This window comes from Triticum urartu, chromosome 3A (genome assembly GCF_056163025.1).
Source record: "Triticum urartu cultivar PI428250 chromosome 3A, HENAU_Tu73, whole genome shotgun sequence".
Classification (NCBI taxonomy): Eukaryota; Viridiplantae; Streptophyta; class Magnoliopsida; order Poales; family Poaceae; genus Triticum; species Triticum urartu.
Genome location: NC_141875.1, coordinates 513,508,008 through 513,534,353, shown reverse-complemented (window position 1 = coordinate 513,534,353; position 26,346 = coordinate 513,508,008). Strand labels below are relative to the sequence as shown.

At 44.3% G+C, this 26,346-nt stretch overlaps 1 protein-coding gene across 1 annotated transcript; it reads right to left on the bottom strand.

Annotated features, from left to right (window-relative positions):
- Window positions 1-1,994: 1,994 nt before the first annotated feature.
- IRX1 (cellulose synthase family protein) lies at window positions 1,995-7,748 on the bottom strand. Its single transcript, XM_048708521.2, has 13 exons — window positions 7,455-7,748; window positions 7,268-7,380; window positions 7,090-7,141; window positions 6,851-6,998; window positions 5,886-6,152; window positions 5,289-5,631; window positions 5,059-5,196; window positions 4,354-4,479; window positions 4,044-4,256; window positions 3,720-3,966; window positions 3,442-3,641; window positions 2,980-3,333; window positions 1,995-2,887 (listed from the first exon to the last, which is right to left on the bottom strand). The coding sequence occupies exons 1-13, from the start codon at window positions 7,618-7,620 to the stop codon at window positions 2,303-2,305; spliced, it is 2,952 nt and encodes a 983-aa protein (XP_048564478.1). The 5' UTR covers window positions 7,621-7,748; the 3' UTR covers window positions 1,995-2,302.
- Window positions 7,749-26,346: the final 18,598 nt, after the last annotated feature.

The window sequence follows — 26,346 nt, the reverse complement described above, 5'->3', positions numbered from 1 at the left end:
ATCGTTTGGCCAACCCAAATAGGTAAAAAACGGACAAAACATGTATCCATTTGAGTCGGTGGAGTTGCCCTAACCGTTTGAACTACCACTTGATCTTGATCTCGTGCAGTCAAATTTGCTGCTTGCGTACAGATTGCACGAATGCAGCAGACATGCAGTGATGCTCTTACTCGATCGGTAGACCAATTCCCGACTGGTGAAGTAAGTTTACAGTAGTTTGTTGATCCATATTGCCCGCTTTGCCACGGCGATTTACGGGGGCAATGATGGATCGATCGCCGCCCTAATGAACGCTCATGATTGCATAGTACAAGCATCATACTAAGGCTTGATTCCCCACTCATGCCCTTACGTTGTTCATGCAATCAATACCCACCACGCTGGCCACGATAGCAAGCTAAACGCGCCCCATAAGTAGCATTAGCACTAGCACTAGCACTCGATTGATATAGCTAGGCCGCATCACTAGAGCAGCACACCGGGCATCATTTGGCCACGTCATTCTTGACACATAGGATAATCCATCGATGAGCCGTGTTCCTCGCGTGTGTAATTCTAATTCACGTCCTCGTGACGATTAGGTAGCAGCGATTGATGTCTCATCAGTGCGCCTTTTTCACTGAGAATGCGGTAATTAGCACTCCGATCTGATGTTTGTAGTGGGTAAAAAGGTAGTCCAAAAGCTGATGCTGGAAAAGTCGAGTAAATAGCATAAAACTACTACTTTACAGACTAGGGTTCCAAAAAACTATCACTTTTTAATTTTTCTCAGAAAGCTACTAAACGAGCGGTCGGCTGTTTCAAAAAACACCAAATGCCCGTTGCTTAAAAATTAAATCTGTTTATGACAGGTCGGGCCCGCCACTAAACATTCTGTCTATTTGACCGTGTGTTTGACCGTTAACTGACATGTGAGGCCCACATGTCAGTGTCTGACAAAGCAATCGGGTCCCTGGAAGTTTTCTAAAAAAGCAATCGAGTCCCTGAAATTTTTCAAAAAAAGCAATCAGATCCCCAGATCCAGAGGAGGGGCACCCGCCATGGCAGGAGCTCGATCTCGAGAGCTCTGCCTGGAACCGCGATGCCACCTCCGGGCCGACGCCGTGCATCACCTGCGGCCGGCGAGCCGCGCCCGCAGCGGCCGGAAACACGCCGCCCCTCGCCTGTGGCCGCCGCCACGCCGTCCCTTGCCTACGCCGACCACCACGCCGCCCCGCCCCTCGCCTGTGGCCGCCGCCACGCCCCCCTCGCCTGTGTGCGCCGGCGGCCACGCCTACCTCGCCTGCGACGGCGGCCACCCACTGCCTCGCCGAACGGGAGGTCCACCCCGTGCGCAGTGGATGACGACGGGCGACCGAAGGAAGGCCCGCGGCGATGACGAAGCTGCTGGCCGGCGAGCTCATCCGGCGGGGCTGCTGGCCAGCGCAGCTCCTGTCGTTCTGGAGCAGGGGGACGGGAGGGAGCCAATTGCTTTTGTGAAAATTTACAAGGACCTGATTGCGGTTTTTTAAAAGAGACAGTGACATGTGGGTCCCAAATGTCAGCTAACGGTCAAACAAACGGTGCATTTAGTGGCGGGCCCGACTTGTCATAAACATGTTTAATTTTTTAAGAAAGAGGATTTGGAGTTTTTTGAAACAGCCGACCGCTCGTTTGGTAGCTTTCTGAGAAAAATTAAAAAGTGGTAGTTTTTTGAAACCCTAGCCTGTAAAGTAGTAGTTTTATGCTATTTACTCGGAAAGGTCGTGCTAGATGATGATGATACACTTGGTTAGAGTAGTTCTATGGCAAAACTAGAATCATGCGACCGCAAAGTTGACATTGGAAAAACGGAACTGGCTGTAGCTTCTGGAACACAATGTGGTTGCATCGATAGTTTGAAGCATTCTCCAAACTGTCGATGGGGTGACAGAGTTAAAAAAATCTCAATTCTAAAAGGCCGAGGAGTACACCCCGTTTGCTTCCTTTTAGAAGGCCAGTCACAACTGACAATGTTATCATCTTCCATATCAGATACAATTTCAGGTTCCTCTGGTGCAGACTCTTTTTTTATCTCTATACAGAAGTACATGCTTCCTTTCTACAAGTATGCTTTACACGAACTTCAACTTTGGCCGCTCATAATTCCAGCGGCTTTAACACCAAAACTTTCCATAAGAGAGTCAACAGCAGTGAAAAAATCGACACAAAATAGTAGCCTACATCACCTCTGTAATGGTGGGCAAAGGTTTTTACATTGATCAAATACACACATCCGCTGACCAGCAAACAATTGCCTGGACCTCCAAGCAGTGGCAGTTGCTCAGCAGTCGATGCTGCTGCAGGCTCCGGTGGCGACGGTCTCGGCACCGGTGATAAAGGGATCGATCTTGACCCAGAGGAGGGAGAAGACCGAGGCCAGCAGGACGGACCAGAGTATGACGATGGTGGGAGTCCGGTTCTGGCGGCCCATGAGACCCTTGAGGAACGGGTACAAGTGCATAATCACCCACATGGCGAAGAACACCTTGCCGAAGAGCGGCCCCCATGACTCGTAGCCGCTGTTGAGCGCGTCCGAGAACCCGGCCACCACGCCGACGAGGTTGAGAACCAGGATCGTCGTGGGCGGGATCAGCACCGTCGTCCACTTGAACACATACAGCTCAGCGAAATCGCCGTCCTCCGCGGCCTTGCTCGTGACCGTGAAGTTGGTGTCCAGCCCGATCACCATCTTGAGGATACCCTGGAACACGGCAAAGAGATGAGCAGACACGCCACCGATGACCCAGAACTGCTCGTTGCGCCACCAGTCCTCAATGCCAATGCCGCTCCACCGCAGCTCCAGGACACTCGTCAGGATGATGGAGGTGAAGAGACCAAGAAACCATATTGTTGCGGCATTGGAGAGCTGTATTGTCAACAAGTGAACAATGTTATCATCGTTTAACAGTGATAATCATCAGAGTCCGATGTCAATGTATGTGTGTTCAGAAATCTTACGATTGGAATGATGAATTTGCCAGTGAGCAAGCAAATGGCAGGCAGGCAGCAGTATGCGACGAGAGGGACAGAGGTGAAGGGGTAGACGATGGTGTTGATGTAGGACAGCCTCTGGAGCCACCTCAGACGGCCACCACCGTAGCCGTACCACAGCGGGCAATGCCGGCTGAAGAAGATCTCAACAGAACCGAGAGCCCACCGAAGAACCTGGTGCAAACGATCGGAAAGGTTGATTGGGGCTGATCCCTTGAATGCGGGTCTTATCGGCATGCAGTAGATTGATCGCCACCCACGGCAATGCATCTTAAACCCAGTCAGAATATCCTCTGTAACTGAACCATAGATCCAACCAAGCTGACAAAAAAGCAGAACAAGCAGTCATGCCTAGTGAACAGAGCAAAATGACTGAGGCATAGTCAAGTAATTCGACATAAGTATAGACACTGAAGAGCAAGAGCTAACCTCTTTTCCCCATTCAGTTTTCTCTTCATATCCACAGCTAATGACATGAATGGCTTCTTTAATCAGTGTAGAAGGGTCTACAGACTCAGGAACACCCCCATTCTCCATAAGAGTTGATTCAATGAATACCGAAGACTGCCCAAACGACTTCTCGAAGCTCATCTGGGAGATAAGCATGGACCGCTCATACTCGTCGTAGTCTGCAAAAGCAACCAATGTTACGAAAACACAACTCTTAAGATTTAGAACGTTTTATTCCACATAGTTCGTGCACTTACTGTCGATTTCCCGTAGATTGAAAATGGCAGATTCAAGGTCCTCTCGTCTGGAGTCTCTGTGCATTTCCTTCTCAGTTTTTTCAACCTTTTTCTTAGGACAGCAGCAGCAGCAGAATGAACAAGCCGACGATTTTGGAAGGGCAGGCAGAGATGGTGGCCCATAACCGTAGAGTGCTTGCCTATAGAAACAACAACCAGTTCCCACATAAACCGGCCCTTGGATGCCATCAAGCCCTTTCATGTTAACCTGTGCATGATAAGTATGAACATATAAGTTGGGTAAAGATACTTAAATGGAATACACATCAGTGGCATAATGCTTACATCAAAGAACACGACGTTCCTATTGGCATAACGATCACTGCGATCAATCCCATCGAATCTCTGTGGGAACTGGACATAGCAGACATCTCTACCAACGGAAGGGTCCATCATGAAGCACATTGCTTCACGCACAGCTTTGCTGTTGTTAACATAGTGATCACAGTCAAGGTTAAGAATGTAGGGAGCATTTGTCAGAACAGCAGACACTCGGACCTGCCAAATTAGATAATTATTCAGTAACCTTGTATTCAAGCAAATTTTGTCAAAATAAACAAATAAATAGGATAATTCTCTCTAAAAAAGGATTTACCAGAGCGTTCATAGCCCCTGCCTTCTTGTGGTGTTGGTACCCTGGTCTTTTCTCTCTTGAAACATATACTAGCCGAGGAAGCTCATTTCCATCGTAATCGCGAGCACCGGTCTCACCAAGGAAAACCTGCAACCAGAAGTCAGAAATACGATAAGGATAAGTTTGAAAAAATCGCCGACAAGGTAACTATTCGTTGGTTTTCTTGGAAGGTCAGCAGGCATCATACTAGAAGCATCAGTTCCACATCTGCAAACTACGACTTTGCTTTTAATCATGTAAGTGGAACCTGATCTCATGTAAGTTCAGCTTCAGTGAGGACATTTGAGACAATGGCAACTAATCGTATGCTGAACAAATAATGAATGATTTTGGGCACAATGCCCAGGAAAATTAACTACCAAATAGATCCTGTTTTTTTATTTGTAAAGGTTTTTGTTATGTCTTAATATCTTAAGAGGTTAAAGAAAGTTGGCACTTTGCCGTTGCTTATATGGAGTAATATGAAAGGCAAAACCAAGCTTTATATTGAACTTTCAAGTCCAAATGGCAGAGTACACTTCATTATTATGACGTGTATAAACCTCAATACTAAGAGGGACCATGTTAAAATAGCTCGTCAGTCAAAGATCACCTTATATGTTTTTAAAAAAGGCGATTGACCCATAACATTTCCTGGACTGATTTCAATAGTGAAAAGCAAATTACCTGAATCATGCCGGGGTGGTCACGAGAGTTGTTCCCAGGCCATGGTGTCCCATCCTGCATGACCCAGCCTTCCTCAGGTGTCTTCTGAGCCTTGGCAACCAAAGCATTTATCCTCACCTTGAACTCTTCATAATCTCTCTGCACAAAACACAATGCTTATTTACATGACTAACAGCAAAATGAAACTTCCAAAATAAAGGACGTTGTCAAACTGTCCAATCGAAATATACCTTCATAGCCCTACGCTCCTTGACGAAAGACGGGTGTATTTTGTCCTTCAAGTAGTCAATCTTCTGTGAGAAGTAGAACTCAGGAGTTCGTGGCTCAATGGAGAACTTCTTGCAAAATGGAACCCATCTCCTTGCAAATTCCGCAGTTTCAGCAAGTGATTCAAACGTGAGCATGGCAGCTCCATCGTCAGAGACGTAGCACGAAATTTTCTCAACAGGATAGTCCACCGCAAGAATGGACAGCACAGTGTTCGCAGTGATTAGCGGAGGCTCTTTCAATGGATCCACTGTACTGACAAAGAAATCCACAGGTGCTAACCCAGAATCTTCTCCATCTCCATATCTGTAACATGCATGGATTATGAAATTCAGTACAAACAATGCTTACTGATATACTCCCTCCGTTCCTAAATATAAATCTTTTTAGACATTTCAAATGGACCACGACATACGGATGTATGTAGACATATTTTAAAGTGTAGATTCACTCATTTTGCTTCGTATGTAGTCACTTGTTGGAATCTCTAAAAAGACTTATATTTGGGAACGGAGGGAGTATAATATAAACAGTTTTAGTGGTACTACTACCGAGCATACCGTGCAATCAGCCTATCAACGTAAGTCTCTCGGTTGACAGGACACCACTTGGGAAATTGATCCAGGATCCAGGAGAAACCGAACCAGATCTCACATATGACTGAAGTCAGCCAGAGACCAAAGGCGCTGTCGACAGGGTTGGTGATACGGTAGTGGAAGAAGAGCCCGAGAACAACTAGCCGCATAATGATGACTGCCCTGTAAGGTGTGAGCTTGTTCTTCGATATAGGGATGATCCGGGAAAGTGGCTCATACGCATCTGTCAAACTGCAAAATCGTTTGGTGTGTAACAATAAATTGTCAGCATATTAAAATTAAAACACTTGAATTATATGAACCAGCCAACTCACCCAAAATCGTAAGCTAATGAGGGAAGGTGACATTATGCATTTCAACAAAACACCATGTTATTTTATAATGTAGCAGAGGTGAAGCTCAAAAGGTTTTGAACTAAGCCAGGGGAGAGTATAATAGCAGAAAAGTTAAATGTATTAAATTGACAACCTGATGTTAAGATGTATAAACAAGGTGTGGTTAATGGTTATAGGCCAAGTTAAGCAACAAATTTTGTGACTAAGGTGTAAATGAAGCATGTTAATGAGATATGAAGTGTGAATACAATATCACATTTTCAGCTATTTTCCCCAGTACATGGGAGATATAGAAGTTTGTATATGGGATCTGGTAAGATAGTCACATGAGACATTAAGGTCAATTTCAAATATAACTGGCATCTAGCTCATCTAAAAAGAATCTTGGGTGCGAATGAGCTAACTATATACTCCCTCTGTCCCAAAATAAGTGTCGCTGAACTTATTTTGGGACGGAGGGAGTAATTGTTATGATTATACCTAAAAATGGTCAAGGAGAGATTTACAAATATTCATTTATTCAGACACATTGATAGAAGTAAAAGCTCTAAAGTAATCAATTTAAGGATGTATAAATGGATGCGTAATTCTTACTCCTTTTCTTCCATGATCTGTTCTTCCACAGGCGGAACTTGTGCTTTAGCCGCAGCCTTTTTCGCTGAGGCTTTCTTCTCATTCTTCTTCTCCTTCCAACTGTCAACCCTGTTCTTCCAGATGGGCTTCCCGGATTCGTCATTCAACTCTTCAAATCCAGAGTGAGTAAAAAAAATTCAGTACTCGAGCGACATCAGAGTAAGGTAAAAAGCCCAAGCAAAGTAGAGAAGTATGCCTACCACTCCCAACTCCAGACATGCTGCTCAGGGTCCTGGCATGACTTACTACATCCTGTTGAACCAAAATCACGTCCAACATTGTCAGAACTGTAGGAAATTCCCCTTCCTTGAGGGGTGTCAGGTGTGTGTTCAGCTGTTCTACACAAAACCGGACAGTTGCACGAATAAATGACTTCACCTGGCGATCGCTGAGTTGGTTCGCCATTGTGGCCCGCCCACGCAGGCCCTCGGCGACGAGCTGGTCCTCCACCGCCGCCTCCTCCTCCTCCGCGGCGCTCCCCTTGCCATTCGCTGGAACAGAGAGCAAACTCATCAGCGCAAACCCCCTCGCTGGGCTGCCAAGCTTCTGTCAGAGGAAAACGGACCTGGGTCGGAGACGGCGTACTCCCCGCCGCAGCGCGCGCAGGCGGCGCGGCCCTCGGCGACGTCCTCGTCGAGGCACGCCTTGCAGAGCGCGTAGCTGCAGGCGCGGCAGGCGGCGTGCGCGTCGTCCCCGCAGGCCGCGCAGGGAGGATGGGTCCCCGGCTCCATCGTTGCTCCTCACTACTCACCCCTCCTCGCCGGCGCGCGGGCGGCTGGGGCGGCGGTGGCCGGAAGGGTGGGGAGTGGAGTGGGAGAGAGAGAGGGAGGGATAGGCTCAGCGTGCCGGAGGTTGGATGCGTGGTGATATAGCCACGGCCGCGCGCGCGGGGGTGCGGTGGCGTGGCGCTGGCAGGCGGTGGGTGGGGTTGGGGCGTCGGCATCGCATCGGCGGGTGGATGGAAAGAATGGAAGCAAAGGTTTGGCCGCCTGAGCGGACAGGGGAGGGGGAGAGGCGCAGAGGCGGGGCGGCGTGCGGCAGGTGTTTTTCGCGGGAGGGAGCGATTTTGCGGGTTTTGGAAGCGAAGGTGACGGGCGATTGGGCGGGGCGTAACCTGCAAGGCGGGCGGGTCGGAGGTCGGGGGCAGGTTGGTGGTGTGCTCGGTGTCGTCGGTGCGGGGCCCGGCGCGAGGTGAGAGCAAGAAGGTATCGCTCGCGCTGCGGCGTCGCTTTTGACAGCACGTTTTCTAACTCGCGACCGACGCGACGGCGAAGGGCGAGGAGGAGGTGGGGAAGTCGTGCTCCGCGGAGGACGAAGTTTGCGCAAATTGCAGATGCGCACGCACCTGCAGGGCCAGCATCATCGTCGATCACTCGCGTCGTGATTCTGCGCTCGTTTGCACCCCGAAAATTGCTAAAATTCAGAGATGAACTTTGTATGCCATGAATGTGTATGAATATAGTACAATTTAATGTACAGGTACTACGTACTTAATGTTCATTTTGCTCGCGTTGGACTACACACTGGACCTTACATGTTACCTCTTTCCTTGATGTTCATCTTCTTCGTTTGGACGGGCGGCGCACGGCTGCTTCGAGGTGGCGGATCGTGCACATGAGGCGGTGGCGGCGGATCGGGATCCGGCCCGATTTGGCGTCCGTCTTCAGCTGGCGGCTGTGAGCGGCGTAGGCTGGCGTCCTCCGATGTGGCGGCGATGGCGTCGCTTGGTGGAAGCAACGACGTGGCGGCGTGCTCTTATCGCATCACGACAACAATCTGCATGATTGGTCCTCAATTTGGCCGTCGACGTGTTCCGGAACTACAGTCAGAGATCTTGCGCATGGATATCTGGATCAGATAGAATCCGGTCGTTGATACGTCTCCAACATATCTATTTTTTAAAACAATTTTTCTCTTGTTTTGATCTTTAATTTGCATGATTTGAATAAAACTAACCCGAACTGACACTGTTGTCAGCAGAACTATCTTGGTGTTGTTTTTTGCAGAAATAAAAAGTTTTCGAAATTAGACGAAATTTTACAGAGAGTTGTTTTGAAATATATAAATATATTGGCGTAAAGAACTACTAGAGTGGGGTCACCAGAGAGCCACAAGCTCAGGGGGTGTGCCATCTTGAGCTTGTGGGGTTCTCGAGCCTCCGTTTGCCTTAACCCGAAGTCCATAAATACTGTCTTCTTGAGACAAAAATTAGAGATTAAGTTTCATCATGTTTTATGATACGGAGCCGCCGCCACCTTCTATTTTTCATCGGGAGAGCTGATCTGAAGTTCGTTCGAGGCCCCGGAGAGGGGGGTTTGTCGCTGTCATCATCAACAACCCTTCTTCATCAACAACCTCGTGATGCTCACCACCGAGAGTGAGTAATTTCATTGCAGGCATACTAGAGGTAGATGGAGATGGATGTGATCTGTCATGTAATCAAGTCAATTTGTTAGGGGTTAATCCCTAGTATCTAATATGTTCTGAGATTGATGTTGGTATGAATTTTCTATTCTTAATGCTTGTCACTAGGGCCCAAGTGTCATGAATCCATATCTGAATCTACTATGTTTTTATAAATATATTTGAGTTCTTGATCCTATCTTTTAAGTTATATGCGTCTGTTATTGTTCTGAACCGTAGACCCCAAGGTAACAATAATTGATATACCCTCCGGGGATGACTGTAATTTTGAGGACTTTATATATTCACTTTGTGTTAATGCTTTATTCCGGTTCTCTATTAAAAGGAGCGCCTTAATTACTCTTAGTTTCCGTTAGGACCCTACTACCGTGGAAGGGTAGGACAAAAGATGTCGTCCAAGTTTTTACCGCAAGTATATATGACTATATATGGAATACATGCCTACATATGATTGGTGAATTAGAGCTATTGTGTATCACTCTTGATTTGTGACTGTTACATGATGAACGTTATCTAAATATCCATCGCTACTCCATGCCTATGCCTTTCATAATATTGTCTTTCCTCATATCACTATTACCGTTGTTGTTCCAATTACTACAAAACTACTATTACTGTTACTGTTACTGTCACTATTGCTATTACAGTTTCCACTGTTATCATATTACTATGCTACTAACAAGTTGCTACAAAGAAGTGACTTCTCAGGTGTGGTTGAATTAACAACTTAACTTCTAAGGCTTATAAATATTTTTTGGCCCTCCTTGTGTGGAATCAATAAATTTGAGTGAAATACTACCTTCGAAAACTATTGTGACCCCCTATACTTATGGGTCATCAAGACTATTTTCTGGCGCCGTTGTCGGGGAGCATATCTTTATTTATTAAGTTCACTTGCGAGTTGAATATCTGCTGCAATTTATATTCACAATGAAGAATCTGAAAGACTCTAAGACCAAGATCATGCCCTCTAAGGCGAGGGGAGGTAAGGAATTACCAACTCGATCTACACTTGATTAACCTTCTATTTTAAGTCAGCTTACGCACCACCACCTGCTATTTAATCTAATATGTCACAAGTAATTGATAATAGTTCTGGTGTTGATGATACTCATGATGATGCTTCTACTTTGTTGGATTAATCTTTGCCACTTGTTGAATTACTTGATGCTCATATTGCTAACACTAGTACGCATCGGTGCTATACAAACGGTTTCTGACCCCTTTCCGTGACAGCATTTGGAACCATCGCCTAGTGATTGACGGTGATAGGGGGTCCTTCACACACGACCCAGAAACCGCCGGGGATATGCCCTCTTGGCACACACGCTCAGCAAAATGAGGTTGTGGGCGACCGGTGAGCGCTCAAATATGGAAATACATATAGTAGAGCTAAAAAAAATACAATTATACAGGTGAAATTGTTTCCGGTCGCAAGTACATTCCACACAATTAGTCCCCCGCTAAACGTTTTTGTTCGTATGTACATCCCACATAGTCGCTCCAAGAAAAACGTTTTCGTTCACAGGTACATCACATACAATTTTCCCCATTAAATCGTTTGTGATAGCGTTGCCATTGCACACGATATTAACAATTTTATCGTTTGCATTATTGAATGCATCACACACGGTGCGTAAAAGAAACTGTGTGGCAAAGACTGTCCATCACACACAGTTTTTATGTGGTAAACGTTTGTGCAAGGTGGCCTAACGCAAACAGTTTTCAAGAGAAGGTCGTGTGTGATTGTTCATTGATCCAACACGGTTTATTCCTAGAGAAACTATGTGCGTTGTCTGAGGTCATCGTCCATGGTATTTTCTCAATAACCGTTTGTAATAGCAAAACCCAATTAGCAGGCTAATTTCCCTATTATTAATAATCCATTTACTAATCTAATTGACATTCATATTAAACAGATGATATATTTCATTTCCATATTAAGGAAGCAGGATTTCATAATTGAAATACATCAGAGTACAACATGATATAGCTTCAGCACTCAGCTACCCCATTACACAACTGCACCAGCACCAAGTTTCACATGCAACATGTAGAACCTTTCAAAATTAGCATCATAGATGGTATATAGACAGATGCATCTCATCTAGAAAACTGCTGAAGCGGAAGGCAAATATTGATCATTCATTCATGTTGAAGGTCTTTGCAACTTTAGGCCAGTGCCTGTGGATGATTGACCTTCCGTCCTTCGTCCTCTTCAGAAACACTTCAATATTGAACCGTGAGTGTTGTATGAAAACCTTCATCGCCTCCTAACATAGAAGTGGTTTGAGAGGTAATCATCAGTGAACTGCTTTGGAAAAGCCTAAAAATAAATATCTTCTCTATATTGGAAATGAGGCAAAGGAATAAAAAAAAGCAATGTATAATAGTTAGTACCATCTTGTAGTGAACTGATGTCTTCTTCATTGTGCAGACAAAGATCTTATTTTTTTTTGTCGCTAATTTCTGTATCCTAACAATCTTTCTGAGTTTCTTGACTTGATTGATATTCATGGACAACTCATTTCCCCATATGCAAAAAGGGTCGAACAGTGGGTCAAAACCTCTGACAGCAGGACCTAAATGTGCAAGACCAAATTGTTAAAAACCTAAATATTAGAATGGTTCCCGCAATTGCACAATAATGTGCTATTAGACAACGGATCATGCACGTGCAGTTAACTAAAAACCACAACAAATGAACCAAACGTTAACTGAGCACCACATTGCACAATATAACATACTCCTAATAGAAGATCAGACAATTAACCAAATCAAGCATGTTTAACAACTTGGAAATATAGCAATTGTATTTTTTTGTCATGTATTTAGTACAGCCAAATTCGATTTATTTTTCACATGGTATACAATAACATAATGCACCCACAACAATTGAACATGGCATTACAAAATTGAACCAAGTTGTTAACTAAACACCACAACAAATGAACCAAACGTTAACTGGGCACCACATTGCACACTATAACATACTCCTAATAGAAGATCAGAGAGTTAAACAAACCAAGCATGCTTAACAACTTGGAAATATAACAATTGTATTTGTTTCTCATGTATTTAGTACAACCAAATTCGATTTATTTCTCACATGGTATACAATAACAGAATGCACCCACAACAATTGAACACCGCATTGCAGAATTGAACCAAACAGTTAACTAAACACCACAACAAATGAACCAAACATTAACTGAGCACCACATTGCACAATATAACATACTACTAATAGAAGACCAAACAGTTAACCAAACCAAGCATGCTTGATAACTTGGAAAATTGCACCCTGAAGAATTGAACATAACATTTGCAGAATTGAACCAAATAGTTAACTGAACACCACATTGCATGACATATAGAACATATACACTAGAGCAGAAGATTGCATGGTAAAAATAGATAGCACAATTCACTAGAATTTGTTAAGGAAAGATAGGAGCTAGCAAACTGAACATGGGTCCTTATAGTGAGGTAATAAGACAAGCTACTCCTCATTGTCAGAGATATCGATGATGATTGGCTCCTTGGACATGGAAGAGGGCGATGCCTCCACATTGTGGGTGCCCTCGTTGTAGTGGTGAGTTGCCTAAGCTGCTTCCGGCACCAACCTGCTGGCTCTCGAGATGAGGTAAGCACGTGCACACTGAGAAAACACCTTGTAGTCTTCATCAAAGGCACTGACGGTGGCCTCGAGAACATGCCACGAACTATCATTTAAAGCAGCCAACCGCGTCGCGGCGTCGGCGCACGAGGCGTCGACGATGGCCTCGACGACGAGGTGCTCCTCCAAGATTTGGGGGTCGGCATGAATGGCAGCCATCGCGACCTCATCCACGCGTGCGGCCGCGATTTGCTTCTCCGCTGCCAAATGCTCCTTGAGATCCTGGCTATACTATGTTCACCATGGCTTTGGGCGGCGCTTATTTGGTGGAGGGGTCAGTGATTTGGGTGGAAGGTGTCGCGCTCGCGTCGATGGTCGGGGCATGTGGGATGTGGAAGGAGGAGGAGGATGGGGGTCGGGTGTGGATTACCTGCCTGGATAGGCGAGGCCGAGCAGCGTGAAGGAGGGTCGCCGGCAAGGAGGCGGCGCTGCAAGCAAGGAGTGAAGGTTTCAACTTGGAAAGGAAGGTGGAAACAGGGGAAATGTGGCTTTTGATAAGGGGGGGGTGAGGAGGTAGATATTTCCGTGTAAGCCAAAAATTTGGAATCGCTTCAGCGAAAAACTCGACACGCAAAGTGTTATCAGACACGGTCCCTTATTCAGAGTGGGCTATAGACTGTAGTCATCGCACCTTCTCGTGTAAGTTGTATGCGTACTATAATCCGACGGTGCTCCAAGATATTTTGTGCTGCATCTCACACGGTGGGTGATAATAAATTGTGTGGGATCTAATTAATTTTTCGTCTTGATTTGAATTACATAATGGGGTCACAGCAGCAATGGACGGTGTTTGAATTGCTAGACCTTTTATCTGTAGTGAACATGCAACTATATGTGTGTCATAAAAAATGGAATTATCCAGGGTTCGTTTGGAAATTTTATACATTAAATTGGTTTTCTAACCATTTTCGGGTGCATAATTCAAAATTAAAGCACATGCACATGTTTCGGTGCACCAACATGGGTTGTAAAATCATATATGTGTCCATGGGTTTATGTTTATGTCCCATGCAAGAAATGGGGATGAATTTCGAACACCACGGCACCGTGGCTCTTCGGCAATTTGTAGGATCGAAAGTATGTCCAGAGGGGGGGGGGTGATTAGACTACTTGACCAAATAAAAATCTAGCCTTTTCCCAATTTTAGTTCTTGGCAGATTTTAGCTATCTTAGCACAAGTCAAGCAATCTCCACACAATTCAAGCAAGCATGCAAAAGAGTATATGAGCAGCGGAAAGTAAAGCATGCAACTTGCAAGAATGTAAAGGGAAGGGTTTGGAGGATTCAAACGCAATTGGAGACACTAATGTTTTTGTCATGGTTCCGATAGGTGGTGCTATCGTACATCCACGTTGATGGAGACTTCAACCCACGGAGGGTAACGGTTGCGCGAGTCCACGGAGGGCTCCACCCATGAAGGGTCCACGAAGAAGCAACCTTGTCTATTCCATCACGGCCGTCGCCCATGAAGGACTTGCCTCACTAGCGGTAGATCTTCACGAAGTAGGCGATCTCCTTTCCCTTACAAACTCCTTGGTTCAACTCCACAATCTTGTCGGGGGCTCCCAAGTGACACCTAGCCAATCTAGGAGACACCACTCTCCAAGAAGTAACAAATGGTGTGTTGATGATGAACTCCTTGCTCTTGTGCTTCAAATGATAGTCTCCCCAACACTCAACTCTCTCTCACAGGATTTGGATTTGGTGGAAAGAAGATTTGAGTGGAAAGCAACTTGGGGAAGGCTAGAGATCAAGATTCATATGATTGGAATGGAATATCTTGACCTCAACACAAGTGTAGGTGGTTCTCTCTCAGAAGATGTGTATTGGAAGTGTAGGTATGTTCTGATGGCTCTCTCCATGAATGAAGAGTGGGTGGAGGGGTATATATAGCCTCCACACAAAATCTAACCGTTACATGCAATTTGCCAAACTCGGTGGGACCGAATGGTTAAACTCGGTCCGACCGATTCAGCAAACCTAGTGACCGTTAGGATTTTCGGTGGGACTGAGATGCAACTCGGTAGGACCGATACGGTTAGGGTTAGGGCATAACGTAATCTCGGTGTGACCGATTACACAAACTCGGTGGGACCGATTTTGGTAATAGCTAACCAGAGAGTTGGTCAGGTAAACTCGGTGGGACCAATTCGCTCATCTCGGTGAGACCAAAATGTTACAAAAGGGAAACAGAGAGTTTACATTGCAATCTCGGTGGGACCGATCGCTCATCTCGGTAAGACCGAAACGTTACAAAGGGAAACAGAGAGATTACAATCCCATCTCGGTGAGACCGAGATCCCTATCAGTGAGACCGATTTGCCTAGGGTTTGTGGCAGTGGCTATGACATTTGAAACTCGGTGGCGCCGGATAGAAAGAATCGGTGGGGCCGAGTTTGACTTTTGGTTTAGGTAATATGTGGATGTGGGAAGGTAGTTGAGGATTTTGGAGCATATCACTAAGCATTTTGAGCAAGCAAGCCATTAAGCAACACCTCATCCCTCCTTGATAGTATTGGCTTTTCCTATAGACTCAATGTGATCTTGGATCACTAAAATATAAAATGTAGAGTCTTGAGCTTCAAGCTTGAGCCAAACTTTTTGTCCTTAGAATTTTGAGGGATCCACTTTCCTCATCCATGCCAGGCCATTCATTGAGCTTTTCCTGAAATATTAATCTTGGAATAATGTTAGCTCAATGAGCTATATGTCGTTAGGAATTACCAAAACCACCCAGGGATAGTTGCACTTTCAATCTCCCCCTTTTTGGTAATTGATGACAACATATAGATCAAAGCTTCGACAAATGATAATAAGAGTGAAAGATATTGTCGCTTTGAGAAGTATGTGAAAAGCAAGAGCTCCCCCTAAATTTGTGCATATCTGAAGATTTGCTTTGGACTGCAAATGCACAATGAGTTAGGATCATGGGTTACTCTTCCATGTCACATACATCTTGGTGGAGCGCTCAAAATAATAAAGATTGAATACATGCACTCATCACCAAGCAAAGTGAATGATCATATAAGGATAAGTAAGATAATATCATCTAACAAGCATAAGTGTAGCTTATGATCAACCACATGATCATCAATGTCTCATAGATAATAGCATAGTATCTCAAGAAATCAAAAGACAAACAAAGTTCAACCACCAAAGTAAGAGAGAATAAAAAGCAACGCTCTCTCTCGAAGCCTATGATCTATACATGTATCTCCCCCTTTGGCAACAAGTTACCAAAAATTTCATAGAAAATGCATAGCACTAAAACATCTCTCAAGCTTGGTCTTCAGGTGGTGGCGTAGAGATGGCTCCTTGGACGAAGACTTCAGTTGATGTGGATGGAGCTGAAGGAGTTGGTGCTGGAGCTGGTTGCGCTGAAGCTGTAGCTGGTGCAGATGAAGTGGCTCTGGTGTCTGGAACAGGCACTGCAGCAGACCTCTGAGCTCTAGGCACTCTGGCAAATGCATCAGTGGTTGTCTTGCCCTTCCTCTCATGCATATCATCTTGAAGTTGCTCCACAACAGATTGAATCTCAGTTACCTTCACATCCAAGTCATAGAATTTTTGCTCCACGATTCTTTCCAAGCTCTCCTGGTTTTGAGTCAGGGTGGCCAGTCCCTTCTCAATCCTCAGAGTGGATGCAATCAGGTAGCCAAGCTGATCTTGCTTGCTCTTCAGGAGATACTGAGATGCTTCTTCAGTAGTTGGCATCCTTGCAGCCTTTTCAGCTTTTGCCTTCTCCTTCTTGGCTTGTGCGTGCACAGAAGATGGTTCATCCTCATTCATAACCACAATGTTTTCCTCGAAGTTTGGATAGATAGGCATGTGCTCCTTGTCCAGCAGATATGTACCAGTGCCCATCTTGGAGTTGATTAGCTCCTGGATCTGTGGGGCATACCCACAACTCCTCTTCTGATCTGCAGCTGTCCTCTTGATAGTTTCAACTATTAGGCTCATGACTTTGAACTTCTGTGGGACATCAAAGATGTGAAGCAAGTTAATTGCATGGCCTCTGATCATCTTGTGATCACCTGACTTTGGCAAGAGAGTGTGCCTGAGGATCCAGTTGATGGTTGGCAAGCCTGATAGAAGGTAATGTACAGATCCAAACTTATGTGTCTCAAGAGCAGCATCTGGGATCTCCTTGTACATGTGTGCCATTGTGTTGTGATCCTTCTTCCTGTTGGCATAGACATCCAAGTCATCTTCACTCTCTTTTGGGGCATTGATCAACTTCGCCCATTCAGCAACCGTGGACTGGTACCTCGTACCTTCAGACATCCAGACAATCCTTCCATCTGGGTAGAAATGAGTTGTGGAGTAGAACTGCATGATGAGCTCATCATTCCATTTTGTGTGCTTCTGAGCCACAAACTCATCGACTCCACAAGCCTTGAAACTATCATGTACACCTGGATAGTGATCCTCATTCTCCTTGATGTAGTCCCAGTCGACCCATCTCATGTCACACACTATGGGCTTCTTGTCAAGCAACACTGTCTCATAGAAGTCCTGCTGTTCCTTTGTATGGAACCTGTAATCCGCAGCAGTCCTTCTCCTGGTGGCATATGGATCTGACTCTCTCCATAGCCTCAGACCTGAGTCCTTCCTTATCTTCATGTTCTCAGCTACTGGATGAGCATCATTGTGATCTGGGATTTTTGGCTTCAGCTTCCTCAATACATGTGACTCATCATCATCTTCTTCCATTTCAGCTTCAGGCACTGGGGCCTTGTTCTTTTCCTCGGCAGGGATGTTCCTGGTGCTCCTCTTCGGTTTTGGCTTTGGAGCTGGAGCAGCAGCCTTTGGAGCAGTCTTAGGCTTAGATGGAACAGCCCCTGCCCCGATGGCATCACCCATCAGCTTTTGTGCCTTGGGTGCTGGTGCAGCAACCTCTTCTTCCTCTTCCTCTTCAGAATCTCTCATGATTGAGGATCTCTCAGGCACTCTAGCAGTGGTCTTTTTGACCCTCTCCTTCCTCTTCTTCCCTTCTGTAGCAGCCTCTTTGGGTTCAGATCCCAAAGGGACTTGAGTAGATGCTCTGGCCTTAGACATTGGAATTCTCTTTGCAGGAACCTTTTGCTTCATGCTTGGCTTGGTGGCAGCAGCAGTGCTATATTCCTTCTTAACCACTTTCTTCTTGGAAGTGGCCTCATCCTCAACTACCACATAGTCTTCATCCTCAGATTCAGAGGTCTTCTTCTTTCTGGCCCTGGTGGCAGCTTTGGGTAAGTTGCTTGGGGTGCTCCTGCTATCATCATCTGAACTGCTAGAGGGACTAGTGCCCTCACTCAGGTGAACCTGCTCCTCTGACCTGTTCTGGCTTTCACTCTGATCAGACATATTGCAAACACTGACAGCAGACCCTGTGAATAGATATAGATGAGATAGAGTGGATGAGCATCACAAAATGCAGAGGTTTTTGCAAAAGAATGAGTCAAAAACTTAGTTTTAGTTTTCCACAGAAAGCATTTCGGATCAACCGATTTGTAAACTCAGTGATACCGAAGCAGCTGTTGGAACCTAAACTAGTGAACTCGGTCAGATCGAGTCACAGTTCGGTGGCACCGAGACTGCTAGGGTTTCACAAAGTCCTGAACTCGGTCACACCGATTTGCAATTCTCGGTCAGACCGAAAATTACATGTGCAATGGCCTGAGCCGAATCGGTGGTACCGAGTTCCACAACTCGGTGGGTCCAAGATGGTTTCGGCGGAAACCTAACCCTAAATTTTCAATTCACGACTAAACTACGGAGTGTTTTGACTGGATAAGAATGATCTCAATCGTGGCAAGATACATGGCGAACACAATGTGCTAGGAATCAGATAGGGATAGCACAGTGATCGAGTTCATACCCTAGTTCAGCGATGAACTCGCTACGACGGCAATGGCGGGGATGATTCCCGTTGACGACGGCGGAGACCAGCGGCAGGAGGCGGCTGGCGACGAGGAAGACGATCCAGAGACCCTGGAGGCAGAGCGGGCTAAGCGCGGGTCGAGGAGGTTCGGAAAGTTTTCCAAAATTTGAACCGTAGGTATATATAGCCCGACCCTGTCGGTGTGACCGAGTGGAACAACTCGGTGGCACCGAGATTCATAACTGCAATCAGTTACTGAAACTCGGTGTGACCGAAAGGTTCAAATCGGTTGCACCGAGATTGAAAACCTAGATAGACTTAGAGATCTCGGTATGACCGAAATGGATGAATCTGTCAGACTGAAACGCACAAAGAAGTTTTGGAAGTTTAAGTCTATGACGAATCGGGGACTCCGAGTGCTCCTCACACAGAGTGGTTCGAATTTGACTTGATCAAATTTTGCGATGTAGCATGAATAGAGTTTGAGACGAGAAAAGCATAGATAGCTAGAGAGGGTTCTTAGGCATTCTTGTCCATCCACTTGGCAAAAGAAAAGAAAACTAATCAATCAAAACAACAAGTGGATGTCCTTGAATGAGTAAAATATGCAATCAACATGCTCACACAATAAAATGGCAATTGAAATATGTGGCAAAGCATGCATAACCAATTCTAGCATCTATCAAACAATTTGCGATGACTAGGTCATCTATATATGAGTATATTGACTTAGGAGTCAAATGAGAACATTTGATCATAGGTCATACTCATCGTTTAAGCACAAGTGGGGTTACCACTTTTACATAAAGCATTGTTGTGTTCATGCCATTAGAGTTGCTTTAGCTCAATTCTTAGAGTAAAGCTCCCCCTAGATGTGAGATCCCCCCTAAGAGGGATGAACTAACCTTGGGTTTTGTCGATGATGACTTCATGTAGATGTTGAAGATGTGGATGCTCAATGTTGATGTAGATCATTTGAAGCTATCCATTGGAGTGAGTTGCACTTTCAATACCTACACGAGTTAGTCCCACAAGGAACAAACAAGGATATCCATAGACATAAAGTGATGCACACACAAGATGATGTCTATGAAAGCTTTTAGGTTACCTTGTCCCTTGTCTTACCAACAAGAGGGTTTGTGACTCCTTGAACTAGTGCAAGATGTGGAAGTTGATTGCACTTGTTCTTGCCAAGATGATAAGAGTGAAGTATGTTGGCGGAGTCACCCTCAAGAACTCTCTAGTTCTTCTTCTTCGGGATCCACACCATCTTGATGGAAATCCTTGGTGTTGTAGTTGTACTTGATGAAGTGGAACTTGAAGTAGTCTTGGGAACCCACTTGACCAAGGCCTTAGGAGCTTCTTCAAATGCATCAATTTCATCTTGAAGCTTGTCCTTGCCTTTTTGCTTGTGGTCTTGTGGTGGAAGATCATCTTGAGCTTGTGTCCCTTTGAAAGAAGTAGGATCATACTTCTCTTGTTGAGGAACAAACTTCGTCTTGGGGTATTGATCTTCTTCCCACTCAACTCCATTGGCATTGAACTTTCATTCAAAACCAACACCTTGATTCTTCCGGTGCCTTCCTTGCTTGCGTACAATTTCCTCGAATTGCTTACTTCCCGCAAGGCTCTTGTAAACATCTTTCTCTATAATTCCCTTCAATAAGCTATTTTCTTGCTCAAGTGTAACTTGGCTAAGAGAATCATTAGTGGAATCAAGAGAACTACTAGAAGCAACAATATTGGATTTAGCATGATTATTGTTACTACTAGAGGAAGAATCTTTCTTGTTCTTGTTACTAGACTTGACTTGAGGCATGTAAGTGGATAAGAGTAAACGCTTGGCAATGTAAGAAGAACTTTTCTTACGAAGATCATCATTGATTTCTTTTAAGAACTCATGCTCTTGCTCAAGGTTGAGCTTTTCAAAGCGTAATTTCTCATGAATCCTTAAAAGTTCTCGATGATCTCCTAAGATAGTTTCATGAGCTAACTTAAGAGTGTTTAGTTCTTTAGTTAGAGACTCAATCTTCTCCTTATCATTGTCATTCGTTTTATCTTGATTAGCATGATTAATTGACGTTTCATCACAGTATTCATCACTAGAGTTGTCAACAAGTAAATCATCATCACCTAACAAGTCATCTTCATCACTATTGAAATCAACATACTCGGGGTGTGATACCTTTGGGCCTTTAGCCATGAAGCATGTTCCAACTCCTTCATTTGGTGAGTCAAATATGTCATAGGAGTTGGTTGTCACAAGTGCTAGACCGGCAACACCTTCATCTTGAGTATATTCGAAGTCGGAGTGATAGCTTCTCTCGGAGTGGTTGTAGGAGTCGGAGCCGGATACCCATTCACCAACATGAGCTTGATGTCTTCGTTTTGTGTAGCTCCTTGATGACTTTTCCTTTCTTTCTGAATCCTTGCTTCTCCGTGAGGGTCTTTGTTCATAACGATCATCTCTACTCCTTCTTTCTCTAGATGGTGATTCTTCTCTTCTACTTCTTCTCTTGGGAGAATCTTCTCTTCTCTTGTAGGGGGCCGTACACTCATTGGAATAGTGTCCGGGCCTTCCACAATTGTTGCAGTTTCGCTCTCGACTAGAAGATCTTTTGTCATTGTAGGACCTTGACTTGGAGCTTCTCTCTTTGCTTCTACTCTTTTAGAACTTGTTGAAGTTCTTCACCATTAAGCTCAATTCTTCATTGAAGGTTTGTTTCTCACTCGATGATGTGGGGGCTTCACATGAGGCTTTGTAAGCACCACTTGATTTGTTGTGAAGTTCCTCTTTATCCTTGAGTGACATCTCATGAGCAACAATTCTTCCGATGACTTCCGTGGGCTTGAGATCTTTGTAATTTGGCATCATTTGGATCAATGTGCACACGGTATCATATTTTCCATCCAAGGCTCTTAGGATCTTCTTGATGATGAATCTATCTGTCATCTCTTCACTCCCTAAGCCGGCAATATCATTTGTGATAAGAGCAAGCCTAGAGTACATTTCAGCAACACCTTCACCATCCTTCATTTTGAACTTGTCAAGTTGACTTTGAAGCACATCCAATTTGGATTCCTTGACGGAGTCGGTACCTTCATGCATATCAATCAAAGTATCCCAAATTCCCTTTGCATTCTCAAGACGGCTGATTTTGTTGAATTCTTCGGGGCACAATCCGTTGAAGAGGATATCACAAGCTTGAGCGTTGTATTGCAGCATTTTCAACTCTTCTGCGGTGGCTTCACGGTTTGGTTCTTTCCCGTCAAAGAATTCACCTTGCAAGCCAATACACACAATAGCCCAAACGGCGGGGTTATGTCCAAAAATATGCATTTTCACCTTATGCTTCCAACTAGCAAAATTAGTGCCATCAAAGTAAGGACCTCTACGGTGATAATTTCCCTCGCTAGACGCCATACTCTCCTAGGTTGTGAAACCAAGGCTATGACCGCCAAAAGCTACTGAAATCAAAGCAAATGGAGACCAAAGCTCTGATACCACTTGTAGGATCGAAAGTATGTCTAGAGGGGGGGGGGTGATTAGACTACTTGACCAAATAAAAATCTAGCCTTTTCCCAATTTTAGTTCTTGGCAGATTTTAGCTATCTTAGCACAAGTCAAGCAATCTCCACACAATTCAAGCAAGCATGCAAAAGAGTATATGAGCAGCGAAAAGTAAAGCATGCAACTTGCAAGAATGTAAAGGGAAGGGTTTGGAGGATTCAAATGCAATTGGAGACACGAATGTTTTTGTCATGGTTCCGATAGGTGGTGCTATCGTACATCCACGTTGATGGAGACTTCAACCCATGGAGGGTAACGGTTGCACGAGTCCACGGAGGGCTCCACCCACGAAGGGTCCACGAAGAAGCAACCTTGTCTATTCCATCACGACCGTCGCCCACGAAGGACTTGCCTCACTAGCGGTAGATCTTCACGAAGTAGGCGATCTCCTTGCCCTTACAAACTCCTTGGTTCAACTCCATAATCTTGTCGGAGGCTCCCAAGTGACACCTAGCCAATCTAGGAGACACCACTCTCCAAGAAGTAACAAATGGTGTGTTGATGATGAACTCCTTGCTCTTGTGCTTCAAATGATAGTCTCCCCAACACTCAACTCTCTCTCACAGGATTTGGATTTGGTGGAAAGAAGATTTGAGTGGAAAGCAACTTGGGGAAGGCTAGAGATCAAGATTCATATGATTGGAATGGAATATCTTGACCTCAACACAAGTGTAGGTGGTTCTCTCTCAGAAAATGTGTATTGGAAGTGTAGGTATGTTCTGATGGCTCTCTCCACGAATGAAGAGTGGGTGGAGGGGTATATATAGCCTCCACACAAAATCTAACCGTTACACACAATTTGCCAAACTCGGTGGGACCGAATGGTTAAACTCGGTCGGACCGATTCAGCAAACCTAGTGACCGTTAGGATTTTCGGTGGGACTGAGATGCAACTCGGTAGGACCGATATGGTTAGGGTTAGGGCATAACGTAATCTCGGTGTGACCGATTACACAAACTCGGTGGGACCGATTTTGGTAATAGCTAACCAGAGAGTTGGTCAGGTAAACTCGGTGGGACCGATTCGCTCATCTCGATGAGACCGAAATGTTACAAAAGGGAAACAAAGAGTTTACATTGCAATCTCGATGGGACCGATCGCTCATCTCGGTAAGACCGAAACGTTACAAAGGGAAACAGAGAGATTACAATCCGATCTCGATGAGACCGAGATCCCTATCGGTGAGACCGATTTGCCTAGGGTTTGTGGCAGTGGCTATAACATTTGAAACTCGATGGCGCCGGATAGAAAGAATCGAAGGGGCCGAGTTTGACTTTTGGTTTAGGTCATATGTGGATGTGGGAAGGTAGTTGAGGATTTTGGAGCATATCACTAAGCATTTTGAGCAAGCAAGCCATTAAGCAACACCTCATCCCTCCTTGATAGTATTGGCTTTTCCTATAGACTCAATGTGATCTTGGATCACTAAAATATAAAATGTAGAGTCTTGAGCTTCAAGCTTGAGCCAAACTTTTTGTCCTTAGAATTTTGAGGGATCCACTTTCCTCATCCATGCCATGCCATTCATTGAGCTTTTCCTGAAATATTAATCTTGGAATAATGTTAGCTCAATGAGCTATTGTTGTTAGGAATTACCAAAACCACCCAGGGATAGTTGCACTTTCACAAATGTTGAGGTACTTGCTTTTGTAATTCTAGTAAATCCATAACCCATCTGAAATTCATGAACCTTGGCATGCTATCATGGAATGGCATCAACATGCTGGGGTAAAAAATAATGTCTCATTTGGGGCAGGTTGTGGTATAAGCTTCTCACAAGAAAGCCGCATGGTTCCGTTAGGGAAACATGTCACCTTTGTGGACAAAACGTTATTCGTCGCTTCTTCTTCCTTTCAATTTTTTTCCTGGTGTTAACATAGAACAACGTGAGTGTCGTGTTAAATTTTGGATTTTTTCGAGGATCATTTGGACATTTTTATACGTTAATTGAGTTTTCTAGGCATTTATGTGCATAATTCAAAATTGAACTACATGCACATGCTCCGTCCATAAATACGGGTTGCAAAATCAAATGTTTGTCCTTGGTTGCAATATTAGGTCACATGCAAGAAATGAGAACGAATGTCAAACACCTTGACACTGTCGCTCGGCAGCTAACATTGAGACACATGGTTTTAAAATTCTAGTAAATCGAAAACTCGTCTGAAATTCATGAAACTTGACATGATATGATGGAACGGCAGCGACATGTCGTGGTAAAAATATCGTCCCATTTGGGGCAAGTGTGGGTATAAGCTTCTCGCAAACCAGAGCTTCTCTCACAACAAGTCTGATGGTTTCGGTAGGGTACGTGCCACCTTGGGGGACGAAACAATATCTATTGCCTCTTCTTACTTTCAAATGTTTCTCGTGTCAACATAGAACAACACGAGTGTTGTGTCAATTTTTGGGATTTTTCGGGGTTCGTTTGGACATTTTTGTGCATTAACTAAGTTTTCTATGCATTCATGTGCATAATTCAAATTTGAACTACAGGCACATGCTCTAATGCATATAAATTAGTTGAAAATTCAAATTTTTGCCCTTGGTTGCATGCTTAGGTCCCATGCAAGAAATGCGAATGAATGTCAAACACCCTGCCACCGTCACTCGGCCGCAAACATTGAGATACCTGGTTTTTAAATTCTAGTAAAACCAAAGCTCGTGTGAAATTCATGAAACTTGGCATGCTATCATGGAGTGGCATCAACATGCCATGGTCAATTTTTTGTCCCATTTGGGGCAGGTTTGGGGATATGCTTCTCACAAACCAGAGCTTCTTACAACAAGCCTGATGGTTTCGGTAGGGAACGTCCCACCTTTGGGGACGAAACGATATACATTGCCTCTTATTGCTTTCAAAATTTTTCTCGTGTCATCATAAAACAACAAGAGTGTTGTGTCAATTTTTGGGATTTTTGGGATTCGTTTGGACATTTTTATGCATTAATTGAGTTTTCAATGCATTTATGTGCATAATTTAAATTTAAACTACATGCACATGCTCTAATGCATATAAATTGGTTGAAAATTCAAATTTGTGCTATTGGTTGCATGCTTAGGTCCCATGCAAGAAATGAGAATGAATTTCAAACACCCTGCCAGTAAATCCAAAGCTCGTCCGAAATTCATGAAACTTGACATGCTATCATGGAGCGGCATCAACATTCCGTAGTAAATTTTTTGTCCCATTTGGGGCAGGTTTGGGGATATGCTTCTCACAGACCAGAGCTTCTCACAACAAGCCTGATGGTTTCGATAGGGAACGTCCCACCTTTGGGGACGAAACGATATCCATTGCCTCTTATTGCTTTCAAAAAATTTCTCATGTCAACATAGAACGACATGAGTGTTGTGTCAATTTTTGGGATTTTGGGGGGTTTGTTTGGACATTTTTATGCATTAATTGAGTTTTCAATGCATTTATGTGCATAATTCAAATTTGAAATACATGCACATGCTCTAATGCATATAAATTGGTTGAAAATTCAAATATGTGTCCTGTAACACCCCCAGTGTCATGCTACAGTAACCCTCTGTGATGAAGCTAATCACTTTGCTAAGCAGTGCTTGATCACCTTTGACTCAAATATCATTTGAAATCCCACTTTGGAATCAAATACAATTTGCAAGTGAACTTTGAAGTTGCACAAAAGTTGCTGCAAAATAGTTCATCTTTTAGCCAAAATTCCATAACAAATGATTGTTAAGGAAAACAACATCACCTCCAAGCCAAGATGGACCATAGAAATTAAGACAATGCCATTCCAGCATTTTAAAATGCTATTCTAATTATGAAAATTCCAAATGGATTCAAATAAATCCCAAGCTTATGGTGGCAGTGCACCACTGACCCTAGTATTTGTTTTCACCAGTGGCACATTTTTGCAAAAGATAATTAGTGCAAAAGAAAATGCAA

Excerpts from the sequence above, each read along its gene's own strand:
- IRX1 (XM_048708521.2), bottom strand. The coding sequence starts at position 7,620 with ATGGAGCCGGGGACCCATCCTCCCTGCGCGGCCTGCGGGGACGACGCG. Across the intron at positions 7,142-7,267 it reads ACCAACTCAGCGATCGCCAG|GATGTAGTAAGTCATGCCAG; the intron begins GTGAAGTCATTT and ends TTGGTTCAACAG. Across the intron at positions 5,197-5,288 it reads AGGAGCGTAGGGCTATGAAG|AGAGATTATGAAGAGTTCAA; the intron begins GTATATTTCGAT and ends TGTTTTGTGCAG.